The following is a 19,659-nucleotide window of genomic DNA, read 5'->3' on the forward strand; positions in this document are numbered from 1 at the left end:
CTAGACTTCAAGAAAGCCTTTGACAAGGTGCTGCACAGGTGGCTACTGAGTAAGATAAGGACCCATCATCTCAGCCTGCTCCTGCCTCACTGAATTTATCTCCTCACATCTTGACACTGCCCTGACCCCCCTTCATCCAGGAACTCCCCACATACTTACGGGACATCACCCACACCCTCCGCCAACACCTCATCTTCACCATAGACATCCAGTCCCCCTACTTATCCATCCGGCATGACAAAGGCCTCCACGGTCCCTGTTTCTTCCTCTCCTGCCGACGCAACCAGTACCCCTCCACCAACACACTTATTTGATTGGTGGAACTGGTCCTCACCCTCAACAACTTGTCCTTCGAATGCTCCCACTTCCTTCAGACCAAAGGGATAGCTATGGGCACTTGCATAGGCCTGCCTCTTCAGATACGTGGAACCTCCATCTTCTGAAGTTGCACTTGCATCATCTCCCACCTTTTCCTCCACTACATTGACGACTGTATTGGCATCACCTCATGCTCCCATGAGGTTGTTGAGCAGTTTATCAACTTCACGAATACCTTCCATCCTGACCTCAAGTTTACTTGGACCATCTTGGACACCTCCCTCCCCTTTCAGTCTCCATCTCCGGTGACCAACTCAACACAGACATCTACTTCAAACCCACCAACTCCCACAGCTACCTGGACTACATTTCTCCTGTAAAAACATTTTTTTTCCTCAATTCCTTTGCATCTGCCATATCTGCTCCTACGAGGAGTAATTCCACTCCAGAACATCCCAGATGGCCTCCTATTTCAAGGACCATAATTTCCCCTCCCACGTGATCAATGCTCTCCAGCGCATCTCCTCCACTTCCCACACCTCCACCCTTGAACCTCACCCCTCCAACCGCAACAAGAATAGAACCACCTAGTCCCCACCTTCCACCTCACTAATCTCCAGATACAGCGCTTTATCCTCTACCATTTCCGCCACCTACAATTAGACCCCACCAGAGATATATTTCCCTCCTCACCCCTATCTGCATTCCACAGACCATTCCCTCCGCGATTCCCTCATCCCCCACCAACCCTCCCTCCACTCCCAGCACCTTCTCTTACTGCCATAAGGGGTGTAAAACCTGCACCCATACCTCTCCCTCCCCCAACTTCGTCCAAGACCCCAAAGGATCCTTCCACACCCAGCAGAGATTTTCCTGCACATCCAAACACTTCATCTATTGTGTCTGTTGCTCTCAAAGTGGTTTCCTCTACACTGGGGAGACAGGACGCCAACTCACAGAACAATTCATGGAAAGCCTCTGGGACTCACGCACCAAGCAACCCCACCACCCTGTGGCTGACCACTTTAACTCCCACTCCACTCCGCCAAGAACATGCGAGTCCTAGGCCTTCACCGCCACATCCAAGCCACCCAACGACTGGAGGAAGAATGCCTCATCTTCTGCCTTGGGACCCTCCAACGACATGTATCAACATCGACTTCACCAGTTTCCTCATCTCTCCCTCTCCACCTCATCCCAGAACCAACCCTCCAACTCAGCACTGTCCTACCGGTCCATTTTTCTTTCCCACCTATCCGCTTCACCCTCCCTTCCAACCTGCATCTACCTATTGCCTTCCCAGCTACCTTCCCCCACCCTGACCCTCCTATTTATCTCTCCGTCCCTCCAACCCCCGTATTCCTGATGAAGGGTTTATGCCCAAAACGTCAACTCTCCTGCTCCCCGGATGCAGCCTGACCTGCTGTGTTTTCCCAGCACTTACAGAATACCAAATGGCCTGGACAGAGTGGAGTGGATTTTGAGAAAGTGTTTCCATTTGGTAGGAGAGTCTAAGACCCGAGCGCACAGCCTGAGAGTAAAGGGAAGACCTTTTAGAACAGAGATCAGGAAAAACTTCTTCAGCCAGAGAGTGGTGAATCTATGGAATTCATTGCCACAGAAGGCTGTGGAGGCCAGGTCATTGAGCACATTTAAGACTGAGAATAGATAGGTTCTTGAGTATCAAGGGTTACAGGGAGAAAGCTGGAGAATGGGGTTGACGGTTATCAGTCACGATTGAATGGTGGAGCAGACTCAATGGGCTGAATGACCTAATTTCTGCTCCTATGTCTTTTGGTCTTATCTATGTTCCTCATAATTTTATAAACCTCTATAAAGGTCACTCAACTTCCTACTCTCCAGGTGATAGAAGTCCCAACCTATTCAGCCTCTCTTTATAACTCAAACCCTCCATTCCCAGCAACATCCTGGTAAATCTTTTCTGAACCCTATCCAATTTAATAATATCCTTCATAAAATAAGGCAACCAGAACGGCACACAGTACTCCAGATAAGGTCTCGCCAATAACCTTTACAACCTCAACATGATGTCCCAAACTCCTATACTCAAAATAGTCTGAGCAAAGACAAGTGTACTAAACACCTTAATTACCCTGTTAACCTTTGAATTTCAAAGAATTGTGTAGCTGAACCGCTAAGTCTCTTGGTTCTAGGGCTCTATCAATAATTGTATGAGTCCTGCCCTTGTTTGTTTTAGCAAAATTCAATACTTCGCAATTATCCAAATTAAACTCCATCTATCACCACTCAGCTCATTCACCCAATTCATGAAGAGCTCTTTGTAATCTTAGGTAACCTTTTTCACAGTCCTCTGCACCTCCAAATTTTGGTATCATCTGCAAACTTACTAACCATGCCACGTATATTCTCTTTCAAATCATTTATAAAAATGACAAACAAAAGTGGATCCATACCAATCCCTGTGGAACACTCCTGGTCATAGGCCTTCAGTTTGAAAAACACGGCTCCAGCACCACCCTCTGTCTCCTACCATCAAGCCAATTTTGTATCCAATTGGCAAGCTCTCCCTGAATCCCATTTGATCTACCTTTACTAATTAGTCTACCAGTGGAACCTAGTCAAAGGCTTTACTGAAGTCCATGTGTTAAATGTCTATCGCTCTGTCCTCAACAATCTTTTGGTTACTTCCTCAAACACACAGTCAAGCTTGCGAGACATAATTTCCCTCACATAAAACCATGCTGACAATTCCTATCTCTCAGATTCAGCTCCAACAACTTCCCCACCACCAAATGTGAGGCTCACAGATCTATTGTTTCCAGGCTTCTCCTTACAGCCTTTTTAAAATAAAGGCACATTTATAGCCACCCTCCAGTCCTCTGGCACCTCAGCTGTGGTTATAGATGATACAAACATTTCTGCTAGAGACCCCACAATTTCTTCCCTAACAATCCACAACACCCTCAAAAGACTTGATCAGGACCCAGAGATGTATCCCATTTTATGTTTTCTAAGACCTCCAACACTTCCTCTTTTGTAACTAGTGGATATATTGTACTTGTACCTTCTAGAAATCTATGTCATATTAAAGGTTATTTCAGAAAATAAAAGCTCACGGTGTCAGGGGCAACATATTGGCATGAATAGGAGATTGCCTGATTAATAGGAATAGAGAGTAGGATATCACAGGCAGTGTGCCACAGGGGTTCAACCTCAACCTTTTACAATTGAAATAATTGATTTGGATGAAAAGACTGAAGGTATGGTTTTTAAATTTGGTAACGACACAAAGATCAGAAAGCAGTTTGCGAAGAGAACATAAGGAGCCTATAATTAATAATTCTTTTAAAGATTAAAATCTCTAAAAAAGCTTTTTTCCTCTGACCAAGGAATTTGGGACATTAGAGCATAGTCTAAGGAAAAGGGAGAGTTCATTTAAGAATGTGATGACAACAAACATCTTCAGGCCATGGGTTGTGGATATTTGGAATTACCTGCCCAGTGGGTTAGATACTCCATTGTTGATTATAATTAAGGCTCAAATACATGTTTGGTCACTCATGGAATCAAAGGATATGGGAGGTGGATGGAAAAGTGAAGTTGAGGGTGAAGATTGGCCATGATTGTACTGAATAGCAGAGCAAACATGAGTGGTTGTGTGACTGTTCCAATTTTGCATGTTCTTAAAACCACAACGCCAAATGAGAGATACAAACTCAATACAAAACAGCTGGCAACTTCTGGACAGTCCAGACATCTGCATTTCAGCAGACATTCAACTCAGGATCTTGTTAGCATATATAATTTGCTTACACACTTGGGAGTCCCTTTATCAACAGAATGAATGGGGAACAATGAAGGCTGCTTTCTAAAATAGAGGTATTACTCTCTGAAAGTATGAGACAGTTCATGAATTTACAAGAAAGCTGACAGGAATTAGGCACTTACCTTGGAGGCGAGGCTGGCGGTGTGTAAAAGACTTGTGTTGTTGAATAATATGGAGTCTTCATTAGGGCTTGAATGAGGTTTGGCCTGTACTGTGGGTCTACACACCACAGTGAACCCTTCCCAACAGTCTATCAAAGAGAAAATAAAAACGCAAAAAATTTATTTCATAAGTTACATAAGTGACTCAGTCAATATTTGACAATTTAGACCAATAAAAAATAAATCACCAATGGCTGATGAACATGCCCTGTTAGCACAGGTCTCAGTAATTCTTCTTCAAATGTATCTCATTATTCCTTTATTATTTCTGTTTATTTATTTGCTAATTACCTATGGCTGGTTTATACCCAAACTCGTCCTCTCCTCAGACACCATTATAAAACAAATATGACCACACACAAATTCCAAATATTAATACATTTTCATATATTTAATAAGGTTTCCTAACAGAGTTCCAGAATGTCAAAACAAGATTCTTGTTCAGGAGTGGTGAGCTACTTACTAAAAGGGAGATTTTGTTGTCAGCCTAATAAACTGCAGATTTTATTTTATTAATATTCCTTCTCTTATCCTACTACCCATCATGAAAAAAAATGAAACCAATAAACCCGAACATGGGTGCCTGGTGATTCCAGCTCCCCAGTTGTTCCCAAGGATCTCCATTCTGGACATCCAATACCAGCATGTCTCTATGGGCAGTGACTGCATGTCCATGGATCTAGGCACCACTTGCAAGCCCCTCTACATCATCATGGCACAATTCTGATCCACTTCGAGCATACAGCTGCACTATAAAACTACACCACAGGATGCATCTGCAATTATCATTGCAGTGTTGCTGCAAGGATACTATACCCACAGGGACAGACACCCAGCTCATAGATCAGAACAGGCTGCATCTCATGGCTGTTTGCTTACTCTCATGGCTCTCACTCACTTTGAGCCCACCTGGATGCTCATCCTTACCTTGCCTTAATGTGCTTTGCCCCTCAGCCAGAGCTACCAGGCTCACAGTACTTCTGTCTTGCTTTGCCATTTGGTGTTGACACAAAGCCAGGATGCTTAACATAAGCTGGGAGAAAGTGAGGACAGCAGATGCTGGAGAACAGAGTTGAAAAATGTGGTGCTGGAAAAACACAGCAGGCCAGGCAGCATCTGAGGAGCTTATGTCCGAAACGTCGATTCTCCTGCTCCTCGGATGCTGCCTGGCCTGCTGTGATTTTCCAGCACCACATTTTTCAACTGCTTAACATGAGCACCAACAATCATGGCAAGGGAAACCGCCCACAGTCAGCAGGTTCCAGCACTGTTACTCCAGAACACCCTCAAATTCCAGTCCACAGACTTAGACACAATCAGTTAGCCACTTGAAACAGTCAAGATTAGGGCCCTCTCCTTCGCAATTAGGAGTCAAAAGTCAAGTAGCCCACCATTTTATTATCTCTGGTTATAAGGTATTGAGGGAGGTGTAAATGGCTGGCACAGCTGTTAGTACTGGTGCAGGTGGGGGAAAAATGGTGATTTGTCCCATGCAAAAGAGTAGACAGTGCAATGGCCATGAAGCATGAGTGATGTGGTTGGTTGGAGTAGTTGAGAGCAAGTGATAGAAGGTATTGCAAGCAGTCATGAAAGTGGTAGAGTATGAGCCTTGGTAGGAGCTAGGTGCAATAGGAGACACAGAGTATGAGGTAGCAGAGAACAGATGGTGGCAGTCTTGAACCAAGGTGATTTGGTAGGTTTAAGTCCACATCCCCAAAGCATTACTAGTTCACTGTCATGCTTACTGTGTCACTATCATTGTCCCCCCCTACCAATATAAAAATGGATTGTGTTCAGCAAACCAAAGTTAATTCAGTCTGAAACAATCCCACTATCAATTGTGTACCAGATTGGAGGTGGTAGGACAATAATTTATTTGTTGAAAGCGAAAAAAAGATGAACACACAAGAATAAAAGTGCCCAGAATGAAAGCACCAAGATCATAAGACAGGAGGGACAACCAGTGTCAATAAAATATGCCTATGACAGTAATTTTAAATACTGCAGACATTTTCATATAGGTAGAGGTTTGCAAGAAATCTGTACAACAGAACTAAGCACATCTAAAAAACCAACAAAGCTGGGAATGGCCAAAAATTAAACAATTTTATCAACAGGCTCCAGGCACAGCCTCTAAAGTCAGGGGCAGAGATAAGTATTTCTGTGTCGTGAGCTCCAGGTTGGTGTGTTGCCTCCCTGGTGCCAGGGTCAATGAGGTCTCTGAACGGGCAGGTAGGAAGGGACAGGAGGTCCTGCAAAAGGAAATTTATGGAGTTAGGTAGAAAGTTAAAAAGCAGGACGTCTCGGGTTGTAATCTAGGGAATACTACCTGTGCCACGTGCTAGTGAGGCCAGAAATAGGTACATTGTAAAGCTTAATATGTAGCTAAAGAGCTGGTGTTGGAGGGAGTGATTCAGAAATCTGGATCATTGGAATCTCTTCCAGGGCAGGTGGGACACTGTACAAAAAGGACAGTCTTCAACTAAACTGCAGGGACACAGATATCCTTGAGGGGAGCTTGGCGAGTGTCATTCAGGAGGGTTTAAACTAGTCAGGTGGAGGGTGGACACCACAGCACAAGTCAGAATGTAAGAAGGCGGAGGTTAATAAGCTGAACAAGGCGGGACTATAAATAGTGCCCTGAGTAAACCAGGAGGGAGAAATAATAAAAAGATGCTCCAAGACAGAATAGAGTGTACAGCCAAAATTAGAGTTTTTTAAATACCAAATCATAGAGTTTAAGAAACAAACTAAATGAGCTACAGGCAGATTCAGATTGGAACCTATGATATAGTAGCCATTACGGAGACATGACCACAGGATGATCAGGACTGGGAGCTAAACATACCAGGTTATAATGTTTACAGGAGGGATAGAGAAAACAGCAGAAGGGGTGTAACATTACTGATTAGGAACTGAATCACTTTTATGATGAGGGAGTTTGTAATGAGGGCAAAGCACCCAGTGCAGACGTTATGGGTGGAACTGAGAAACCAAAACCACAATGGATGTCATATATAGACCATCTGGTAGCAGCTCAGCAGTGCTAGATTATATCATGTAATAAAGGCATAGTATAAATGGGGGGTTTTAATCTTAAAATAAGACTGGCAGAGACAGACAAGCACCTGCCAAAAAGGTTGTGAACTGGGGGCATAGTAGCTCTGTGGTTAGCATTGCTGCCTCATAGCACCAGGGACCCAGGTTCAAATCCAGCCTTGGGTAACGGTGCAAACTCCACACAGACAATTCTCCCAGTGTCAGCATGGGTTTCTGCCAGGTGCTCTGGTTTCCTCCAACAGTCCAAAGATGTGCAGCTTAGGTGTATTAGCTATGCTAAACTGTCTGTAGCGTCCAAGGATATGCAGGCAAGGTGGGTTAGCCATGTTAATGGGATAGGGCAGGGGGCTGGTTTGAGTTGGGGTGCCCTTCGGAGATTTGACATACTACTGGAAATATCTTAGGAAAACATATGGAATTTAATAGGGACAGGGCCGAGTGTGAACAGAATTTAAATCATTTGCATGTGACCGGAAGAAAGTGCTTGCCGTTTGGAGCTTTGTGCGCTCTCTTGTATGCCTTGACTCCACCTCTACAAGTATCTAATTAAGTCCCTCAAGATGTTCAGTGCATTCCTAAATGCACTTACTATACTCCATTTCAGTCAGACACAAGCCAGGGATTGGTGATGGAAGGATGGTTTGGCTTCTTCAGGGATGCTTGGAGTACATCCCCAAATCATTTCCACTGTCCTCCGAGGATTATCCTGCCATGACAGAGTAGAATACTTGCTTTGTATGCCTAACTCCACTCTCAAAGAAGATCACTCACCCAGCAAAGCTGCATTAAAATGATTAGCACTTTGATGCTGGACATGTAGCTCAGGAAAGGATGCTGCTGTTTGATCACCTTTCTTGGTACTGGTTTTGGAGCATCTTACAAAGACACAGCTGGTGGTACTTGTCCAGTGCTCATCAGTGCCTGCTATACAACTCTGAAGCATGGAGGGTATGGGGACCACACCTGCTCAGTTTATCCATTCTGTTAGTTTTACATTTGAGATTCTGGCCCTTACCTCAAATCAGCTGCAGACATTAGCAGTTGCAATGATGAATTTGTTGTCAGTGTCTGCCTTTTTTTTCTAAAAAAAAGGCTCCCAAGTTTTGGAACATGTCCAATATTTTCCAGGATTTTGTTGATCTTGATAAACGAGAGGTGGTATTGTACATTGGGAGCTTGTTAAAAGGAGGCTTACTTTCTCAGATCCAGAGAAGGAGTCAACATTGACTGAAAGCTCAATTTCTGAATAAGCACACATACATCTTCACCAAGATAGGGTCTGTGATGATTCTGATGGTGGGGATTGTGGTTTGCAGGTCATAGTGGACCAGATGGAGGATGGCAATAAAATGTTTTGGGCAGTAAAGAATGATCGCAACCAACTTCAAGTTTGCTCTTGATTAACTTTCTCCCACAATCTTTCCTCAAATTTCCAGTCTATAACTATATTTTCATTCTTTTCCAAATCACAAATGTTTCAATGCATTTAAGAGAAAGAAAAAAAAATTCGGATTCAGATGTGGCACGTGTCAACCACTTTATGATGAAACCTAGTATTTTTAACTTTCAACTATTTTACTTTAGGAAGCGCCATTTGAAACCCCAATTTCTTCCTTTAAAACCAAATAAGTAACAGAGTTACCATATGCTGCTCCAGATATCTAATAACACTCCCCTCCCCAAGTATCCAGTTTGTAAGGGATGGTAGGCTGAGATAAGCCGACCTTCTTCCCATCCCTGTCAAGATACTACAGAAAGCGAAGTTCTGGATAAAACAACTACACTTCTCACTTATTTTGGTTTAAGACTGCAGTCAATTTGAATTTTTGTTTTCTAAGAAGTACATATAAATGGATATATGTGATCAGTTAAAGATATTCTGGTCATAAATTTCATTAACATTTCTCTCATCTTGATTCCCATGAAGATTAATACAGAGATTAATTCTGAAACAAAGCCAAATACAGAAAACTCCCAGGATGATGTAGTAAGTTGTGACACAGCTGGAATAGTTTTGTTTTCTCATTTTTTGGCTGGTGATTTTGATTCCAAGATGTATTTCTGGAAACAGATACCTCATCTCCAGAATGTGGAAGGAGGCATTGAACAACAAGAGAACAGGGAACATTGAAATGCTTTACTATAGAAACTTTGCAGCTTAAATAAACATTATGTTCTACAGTCTTTTGCACAGTAACAGAAAACAAGCCTGTCACAAACAACATAGCTTTAATAGGGGCAATTATTGCACCATTTAAACTCTACACAAGTCAGTATCAATCAGAAAGAAAACACCAGAGTCCTACTGTAATATATTGCCAAATTAAACTGTTACTGGTGGTATTGACACTTAAAATTTTAAACTAGTAATCACAATCACTCTTGCCCAGTGGGATGCAACTGTTCCATTTTATCATGAGCAAATTAATCTGTCTTGGTATTACCCTGCTATAGCACAACTATTAACAAATGACAGCACAAATTGTATACAAGTCAAGTATTGTTTTATTTATTGTGATTTAACATCATAGAATGCCACTGAACCCCTACAGTGTGGAAACAGGCCCTCCAAAGAGTAACCCACCCAGATCTATTCCCCTACATGTACCCCTAACTAATGTACCTAACCCACACATCCCTGAACATTATGGGCAATTTGACATGGCCAATTTACCTAACCTGCACATCTTTGGACTGTAGGAGGAAACCGGAGCACCTGGAGGAAACCCACACAGACACAGAGAGAATGTGCAAACTCCACATGGACAGTTGCTTGAGGCAAGAATCAAACCAGAGTCCCTGGTGCTGTGAGGCAGCAGTCCTAATCACTGAGCCACCTTATGAAGCAACTGCAATCTGATGCAGAACGCCAAACTAACAGTTTATGAAACCTACGCTAGTTTCTAGAGTGAAATATGGACAACATATGCCAGACAAGAGGAACGTTGAACAATTTCCAGCTTAGCTGTCTCAAACACATCTATAGGATGTTTTGGCATGATTTGATAACCAACTCAGAGATCCTGGAGTCTGCTAATTTCATCAACTATGTCACATGTACTGGCTTGGCTATATTCATAAAATGGTTGTTGACCATATCCAAAAACATTCTTTACCATGAACTGGCCACTGGGTCATGACCTGCTGTACTTCAATATCTCATTACAAAGAAACCTGTAAGCAAGATACAAAGATGACGGGCACTAAGACAGACAAGTGGAGGGGGAGTTGCTGAAGTCTCTAGATGCTGACTTAAGCACTGGAAGAGCAAAGGAAAGACAGAAAGCTCAGATGGTTGAGGAGAGAACCCAGTGCAGAGACCAACACGACTTATTTTTCTCAATTTTTGGTTTGGAACTGGAGTTGAAATTAAGAATTGAACTTTGAACAGCAGGTTGTTTTAAAAAATCAAAAACAGATGTCTTCTGTTAGGAACTGGGAGAATAACAGAACTTAATTACTGATTACACTGTAGATGAATTGGTACCAAGCTGATGCAGTGCTCAGGGCTGGCAGTTGGTTGGTTGGTTGGTTGGATGTTGAATTGGCCAAATCAAGGGAGGACTGGTGCTAGTCAGCCAACCACAGCGAAGATTGGCTAAAAAAAAAGAGAAAACAAATCAAAAGAGAAACGGCTTTGACTGGTTTAGCAGGAGGCAGTGTGTTTTGGAGACTTCTGAACACAGTACTGATTGGAGAAAGAACAAAACCAATTATCAAACTGTTGAATGTTCTGAGAAAAGATTCCTAGTCTGTAGGAAACAAGTAAATGTTTCTAGATGTCTGCCAAAACTATTCCAATTAACTGGGGTCTTTGGAATTCAAGATATACAGTTCTGCTTACCTGCAAATAACCAAATGCCCAAAGATTTCATGAACGCCTGGTACCAATTGCTGGAAACTGTTTATTGAACTGGAACATTACAGTTATTTTATTTTCTAATTTAGCCCTCGAATTTCTGTATTAGTAGAGATTATGATTAAAGAATGGGCTTTAGATCATAGATATTAATTAGATTATTTTGTTCTGTGTGTTCTGCGAACGTTACATTATTAATAAAAAATTGTTATTTTTAAGTTTATAAACTTGGTGTCTATGGTCTGTTATTCATAAAGTCTGGTTAGGAACAATTAAGTAGTTTGCAGGATCGTTGAACATTTTCATTTCACTCTGTTTTGAATCTAGTGATAGTGAGGCTGATTTTGTTTGACTTGCTATCTGTGTTATAGCATCAGAGAAAACAGGGGGCCAGTGAATTCTGCACTCTCACAGCAGTCTTCATCTGCAGCAAATATCACAGAAACTGTGAAGCCAGAGGGGAGGTCTCAAAATGCACTCGGTGATGTGTCAACCATTAAGGTATAATCCATCATTTCACGAAACAGAAGACTGCCAAGAAAGGATTTAACTTGGGTATGACAGTCCTTAATTCTACTAGTATGGTTACCTAACTGTTACATTGTAAAATTCACAAATCTAACCAACAATTGGCAAATGATTGTACACACTCAAACCCTTACACAGTTATACTATCAAGGTGTTTAGCCTTGCAGTTCCATTATTGTATCACGTTCAACAGTAAATACAATAGTAACGGACACAAATATGTTGCTGGAAGAAGAATTTTGTTTTTATTGACAGGGGAGAAAGTGAAATGTATTCATCACAAACAGTAGTGTTCACATGTTCCTTACATGCTTAAATAAGCTTCTGGTACTGCATTTGTGTGAAGTTGTTCTGTATGTGGCATCAATCAAGAACAAATTCTGACAAAACAGGAAGCACATGGTTTGCTTACAAGCATTAGTACTCTTATCCAGTTAAGCCAGATCACAGACGTGTATTATATTACCAGCAGGTCAAAAACTGATAGAGCTAAAGGAAACATTACCATGGCAACTCAAAACCATCCCACAAAATGAAACCCATACCCACATAGCAACTTCCTGACTACTTTGCAAATCTAACCAGTTATAAAGACTCCCCCACCACCATGCTGCTGGTATCAAAAAGGAAGTAGTGTTAAAATTCAAACATCAAACACTGAATTTTTTTTTAAAATAAGAAATTATTTAGTTTATATGGAAAAAATATAAATTAAATTTGTTGATTTTTGACAATACTGCATTTTCAATCTGGATGTGCAGAGTGGTGAAAAACCAGGAGTCTCTACACCAAAATCTTCATATCTGTGAGGCAAAGATACCACTTGGGTGTGGGTAGTAATGCTTGCAGTGTCTTTTCAGTTGACTTGACCAACTGGGTTGAATTATTTTATTGCATTTGTTAACTATGTAATCTGAAAAGAGATCAAATCATACAAAATTCTAAGGGGAGCCCTTGTGATGGAATAGTAATGCCCTTGCCTCTAAGCCAGGAGGCCCAGGTTCAAGTTCTTCTTGCTCCAGAGGTGTCATAACCACACTGAACAAGTAGATCAGAAAATATTGATTAAGATTATAACTCAGCACAACAAAGTATCAAATGTGGCTTTCGGCTACATAAACAAAACAATCTCAGGTTTGATCTTTAATTTTTTTATAAGTTAGCTAAGCTCAAAGAAATGATTCAATTAACCTCTCAGCAAAATAATCAGCCAAGATTGTTGCTTCTGAACATTGATTCCTAGTTGTAGTATTTTCACATCTTTATTAATGTCACCCAAAGTGACCTGGTCCTTATCATTTTGCTACTTTCTTGCAATGGCCAAAGATAAACAAAAGCTGTGGCAGAATATCATCGGACCAATGTTGCTAGATGCGTAACCAAGTGAAAATATTTGCCAGCTGGAGAAGTTAAATTTAGATTATTACACAAATCATGAAAAGAAATGCTATTTTCAGTAAGAATATTCCTGGATTGTTGTGACAAATACCATCTAGTTCTCTAATGTCATACAAGGATGGAAATCCACTCTCGACTGCCAACTGAGATAGCTCAGCAAGCCACCTAATTCATGAAAAATTCTAAGAAGAATAAAACCAGATCTCAGCACCAGCACACAAAAGCCTAGCCCATTCGATTCTGCCAAGCCCCCTGAATTAACATCTGGGGAAACGATGCCAAAAATCAGAAAAAATACCTGTCCCACAGAGTAGCCAAACAATATAGTAAAGTAAAACAAAGAACTAGGGATGCTGGAAGAAGGGTCTGTTCTGAAGAAGGGTCATTGGACTCAAAATGTTAACTCTATTTCCTCTCCACAGATGCTGCCAGATCTGCTGAGGTTCTCCAGCTTTTGTTTGTAAATCCAAATTAGCAATGGTCACAGAATTTAAGCCAGTATCCAGATTCCTCAATCACCGTTCTCAGTAGCAGGTTGATCCAAAAGTGGCAGCATGGTAGAATACTGTCAGCAGGGAATTGCTGTGGTAGCCTTCAACACTGACCCAGACACCACAAAGCCATATGGTATCATGTCAAATATAGGTAAAGGAAACCTGTTGCTGATTACCATCCACTGCCCTCCCTCAGCTAATAAATTAGAACTCCCCCATGTTAAACACCATTTGGTAAAAGTTCTTAAGGTAGCAAGGGCACTAAATGTTTTCTGGGTAGGGAGCATCAATGTTAATCACTAAGAATGGCTCAGCGGCACTAATAACTGAGCTGACAAGATGCTTAAAGAACATAACGTCAGACTGACCTCCAATAGGTCATGAGCGAACAAACTGGAGGGGAAAGACCTGCTTCATTGCATCTTCACCAAACATTCAAATCAACAATTTAAAAAAGGAAATAACTTGCAGGACTACAGCGTTAGAGCTGGAAAATAAGACTGATTAGCTGGTCTAGCTGACATGGATGTTTCAGCTTAAGACTGCCATACTGACTCTAAGTACCTGATGCACTATTTAGTTAGGAGTGACCACTGCACAATTCTGTCACAAAGTTATGTCTTCACAATGAAGATACCATTCATCATATTGTGTAGCACCAGCACCATGCTAAATGGGATAGATGTGTAACAAATCCAGCCACTCAAAGCAGCTCACCCACAAGGTGCTTTGGGTCACGAGCAAACATAGAACTGTATTCTATGTTACGGTTCCATTTGAGTCAATTAACCTTTGGTAAGAAATCCCAACAACCCATAATTACCCAAAAGCTAAGCTAGAAGATTTCACATTTAGAAACAAAAGAAAAGTTGCATCAAAAGCTAAATTAAACAATAAAGCACTATTAACAATACTATAATTTCTAAAGATTTATGCCAATTTCCCCATCTTAGGAGATGAAGCCGGTAACAGGACAAGAAATAAAAGATTACTTTAGAGGAGATCTGTAAATGGAGAAAAATAGCAAAATTGTCACTAACGTGAACAGTTGCTCAACACAGCTGCTCATCACCACTTTCTAATCAGCAGTAAGGATGGGCAATAAATGCTGACCCAGTTAGCTACACCCACATTCCAGGAACAAGTACATTTTGAAAAGCTTCTTCAGCAAAACCTGGAGTAAAGATTATGACCCAAAACATCTGACCTCCATATTGAATCTGGACAGGTTGAAAAGATAACTCAAAAAGGTGAGATTTAGCTCTTCAAGCCTAATTGCCCTACAGGAAGAAAGTGAGGACTGCAGATTAGAAGAGTGTGTGGTGCTGGAAGAGCACAACAGGTCAGGCAGCATCCAAGGAGCAAGAGAGTCGAAGTTTTGGGCAAAAGACCTTCATCAGGAGAGATGAGTGGAGGGGTGGGGCTGGGGGAGAGGTAGCTCAGAGTGTGATAGGTGGATGGAGGGGGGGTAAAGGTGTTAGGTCAGAGGGGAGAGTGGAGCGGATAGGTGTAAGGGAGATGGACAGGTCATGAGGCGGTGCCAAGTTGGAAGGAAGGTTGGATCTGGGATAAGGTTGTTTGCCAGGCAGGGGAGAGGGAGAAGAGAGAGGTTAAGTCCACATTGTTGCTTGGAGGGTCCCTAGGCGGAAGATGAGGCTTTCTTCCTCCAGGTGTCGGGTGGCAATGGAGGCGGCCCAGAACCTGCATGTCCTCGGCGGAGGGGGAAGGGGGAGTTGAAGTGTTTAGCCATGGGACGGTGGGGTTGATTGGTGTGGATGTCCCGGAGATGTTCTCTGAAGCACTCTGCGAGTAGGCATCCTGTCTCCCCAATGTTGAGACCACATTGGGTTGCAACGGATACAGTAAATGACATTTAAAAGTGCAGGTGAAACTTTGATGGATGTGAAAGGCTCCTTTGGGGCCTTGGACAGAGGTGAGGGGGGAGGCATGGGCGCAGGTTTTGCAATTCCTACAGTGGCATGGGAAGGTGCCGGGGAGGGAGGGTGGGTTGGTGGGGGAACATAGACTTGACAAGAGAGTTGCGGAGGGAACGGTCTTTACAGAAAGCAAATGGGGTGGAGGGAAATGTATCTCTGGTGGTGGGGACAGTTTGTAGGGGACGGAAATGGTGGGGGAATGCATCCGGTCCCTACAACCTCGATCCACCATGACCAGGGCCTCGAAGCCCTCAGTTTCTTCCTCTCCCAGTACCCTTCCACTGACCCTCTCGTTTGTTTGGCTGAACTGGTCTTCACCCTCAATAATTTCTCCTTTGAATCCTCCTGCTTCCTCCAGACGAAAGGGGGTAGCCATGGGCACCCACATAGACAGGCATAGCTGTGGCCTCTGTCAGCTAAGTGGAACAGCCCAGATTCCATAGTTACACTGACACCATTTCCCACCTTTTCCTCCCCTACATTGATGACGGCATCGGTGACACCTCGTGCTCCCACAAGGAGGTTGAACAGTTCATCAATTTAACCAACTCATTCCACCCAGACCTTAAATTCATCTGGGCCATCTCAGACACCTCCCCCCTCCCTTCCTGGACCTCTCCATCTCGGTCAACGGTGACCAACACTGACATCTACAAAGCCACTGACTCCCACAGCTACCTAGACTACACCTCCTCCCATCCTGCCTCCTGTAAAAATGCTATCCCTTATTCTCAATTCCTCCACCTCATCTGCTGGAGGACCCGTTCCACCACAGAACAGACCAGCTGGCCTCATTCTTTAAAGACCGCAATTTCCAGTCCCACATGGTTGATTATGCCCTCCAGCGCATATCATCCACTTCCTGCACCTCCCCCCTTGAAACCCACCCCTCCAACCACAACAAGGACAAGGACAAGGACAAGGACAAGGAGAGGCCCCCCCCCCCCACCCCGGTTCTCACCTCCTACCCCACCAGCCTCCATATACATCACATCATCCTCCACCATCTACAAATGGACCCCATATATTTCCCTCATCACCCCATCCGCTTTCCATAAAGACAGTTCCCTTTGAAACTCCCTAGGTAGGTCCAGGCCCCCAACCAACCCACTCTCCCCTCCCGGCACCTTCCCCTGCCACCGCAGGAATTGCAAAACCTGCGCCCACACCTCTCATTCAAATAATCAAGGTGGTTCTATATATAGCACCTTTAATATCTTAGAACATGGAGAATATACATGTCTCAAATAGGAATACTAGAGTTATCAATGTCTGCAAATGCATGCACATTACAATTTTGTGCATGAAGCAAGGTGAAAAGATCATTACAAAACAGATTTTTCCTTTGTACGGGAGTAAAATTTTACATTCTGAAGCCAGACAGGCTCAAAAAAATCTAAACATAGGAAAAGTGTAAACAAACAGAATAAAATTTTTTGACTCACTTTTAAGTTTATAAGTCACGCTTGAAATGATGTTTTAAATAAACAGTGAATAATCATAGATAAAGAAACTTGAAAAGAAACAAAATAAAAAAGAAATCCGGCTATTTCCTGAGTTTTCTGACAATGAAATAACTTAAGCCTCCCCAACAAGAAAAAAAAAAGAGATCCAGAGAACACCTAAAGCGATTACGAATCTGCTTGTGTTGGCCAAGAGAATTAGACTCAGCTGTGCTTCAACTAAACAGTGGCCTTAACCTGGGCACCATTTCCGTCACTTCCAGCAGGATACCAGCAAACACTTATTACCCTCCACTACCTTGTTAGCATTTCACAGGGACCATTCCTTCCAGAATTTTCTGATCCATTACTCTTCCACTAGTAACACCTTCCCATGCAACTCCTTCCCATTTACCTTCTTGTTCCTCACTATCAAAGGCGCCACCTTCCAGGTGAAATAGTGATTTACCTGCACTTCATTCAATCTGATCTCCAGTACTCATTGCTCATAATGTGATACCTTTACACCAGTGAGACAAAATGTAGAGGATCATACGGTGCTGCAATCTGGATGGTGAATCCATAAGTACTAATCCATTAGAAACCAAAACAGTTGAAAATGGCTGCCATAAAAAGGACAGAACATATTTGTGGATACAAGTACTCTACTCTAGATTACTCATAAGTTTCTATATTATTTTTAAAAAATCTGTTACAGATCCATTATTTATTAATAATTTGAAAACTTTCATTCCAAAGATTTTGAACTCCATCAAAACTACCAACGTCTCAGAATAATGTTTACATATATCAACCACTCTCCTGGTGACTCAGAGGTCATAGTTCAACTGGTATAGAACACCTCCTATATCTAATCCCCACCCAAGTGTCTATTCTTAATTTGCAATTTCAGTCAAAAGAAAGCCACAGCTGAACTTAGTTACATAAAAACACAAGAAATAGAAGCTCTGCATTGCCCTTGCCAAACATTGCACATAATTTCATCAGTGGAAACACAGGTGATTTATTTGTGGTGATAACACTTCAGGATAAAAGAAAGAAGAAAAAAATAGAGTTGGCCATTTGACATTACTGTGCTTATCAATACGATCAGATTGTGGCCTGAACTCCACTTTCCTGCACATCCTCCATAACAAAGAACTAACACAGCTCAGCACAGGGATGGCCCTTCAGCTGACAAGCCTGCACTGGCTCAATACCTTTCTAAACAAAAAACCATTTGCCTCTACGTTGTCTGTAGACGTCTATTCCCTCCATGCATAATCAAGTATCTGTTAAGATGCCTCTTAAATATTGCTTTTGTACTTGCTTCTACCAGCTCCTCTGGCAGTGCATTCTAGGCATTTACCACCAACTGTATAAATAAAACTTGCCTCTCACATCTCACTTAAACATTTTCCCTTTTACCTCATACCTATGTCCTTTAATAACTGACATTTCTAAGCTGGGAAAAGATTCCAACCATCCATTCCTCTCAAACTTATGTAAACCTCGATCAAGTCACCCCCTCAGCCTCTGACGTTCAAGTGAAAACAAACTAAGTTCGTCCAATCTCTCCTCACAGCTAATAGCTCCCAAACCAGATAAACATTCTGGTAAACTTTTTCAGTCTAATGAGAGAGCAGCCCTTTGGTCTGCTTAGACTATGGTGACACGCAAACCTTTTCTGTGCCCTCTCCAAAGCCTCCACATCTTTCTGGCGATGTGGTGACCAAAACTTTAGTTAAACCATTTGGAATGTTTGCATAAATGTTCCATACAATCACAACTTGCCAAATTTTATACTCTATGTCCTAACTAATGAAAGTAAGCATGCCGTAGAGCTTCTCGACCTCCTTATCCACTCGTGTTGCCACTTTGAGGAAACTGTGGAGCTATAGATCTCTCTATATGTTAATGCTACAAAGGGTTCTGCCATTTACTGTGTACTTCCCTCCCGCATTACCTCACATTTGTATGGACTAAATTCCATCTCCTATATCTCCACCCAAGTATCCGGCCTATCTATTTGCTGTTGTATCCTCTGGCAATCCTCCTCACTATCTGCTGCTGCCCCACTTTTGTGTCATCCACAAACTTACATTCTCCTCCAAAATTACTTATTACAAAAAACAGAGGTCCTAGCACTGATTCCAGCAGGACACCCTGGTCACAGATCTCCAGTTGGAAAATTCCTTTCTAACGCTACTCAGTCTTGTGACCAACCCAGGTTTATATCCATCTTACCGGCTCACTATGGATCACCAAGTCCACACTGACCTTCAAAGAGTAACCCAGCCAGAAGCACTCCCCTACCCTATTACCCTACATGTACCCCTGACTAATGCACCTAACCCAGACATCCCTGAACACTATGGGCAATTCAGCATGGCCAACTCACCTAACCTGCACATCTTTGGACTTTGGGAGGAAACCGGAGCACCTGGAGGAAACCCACGCAGACACGGGCAAAATGTGCAAACTCCACAGACAGTTGTCCAAGGCTGGAATCAAACCCGGGTCCTTGGCACTTAAGGCAACAGTGCCAACGATTGAGCTATTCCTTAAGTGACTTCACCTCCTGTAACAGCCTACTATGAGAGACCTGGTCAAAGCCCTTGCTAAAGTCCATATCAATAACATCCATCACACTA

The 19,659-nt window shown here is 42.5% G+C and overlaps 1 protein-coding gene and 1 long non-coding RNA gene across 4 annotated transcripts in view; one reads left to right on the plus strand and one right to left on the minus strand.

The window, feature by feature from the left end:
- LOC140482880 (uncharacterized) overlaps positions 1-19,659 on the plus strand; it is a 111,753-nt gene that overhangs the window by 73,312 nt on the left and 18,782 nt on the right. The window lies entirely within an intron of this gene.
- The window catches only part of LOC140482878 (forkhead box protein N2-like), a 68,148-nt gene that overhangs the window by 34,424 nt on the left and 14,065 nt on the right, over positions 1-19,659 (minus strand). For both annotated transcript variants that reach the window (XM_072580604.1, XM_072580603.1), the window contains exon 4: positions 4,249-4,376. In XM_072580604.1, the coding sequence (XP_072436705.1) occupies positions 4,249-4,376 (128 nt within the window). The remainder of the gene's footprint in view (positions 1-4,248; positions 4,377-19,659) is intronic.

The sequence above is a fragment of the Chiloscyllium punctatum genome, chromosome 11, assembly GCF_047496795.1.
Source record: "Chiloscyllium punctatum isolate Juve2018m chromosome 11, sChiPun1.3, whole genome shotgun sequence".
Lineage (NCBI taxonomy): Eukaryota > Metazoa > Chordata > Chondrichthyes > Orectolobiformes > Hemiscylliidae > Chiloscyllium > Chiloscyllium punctatum.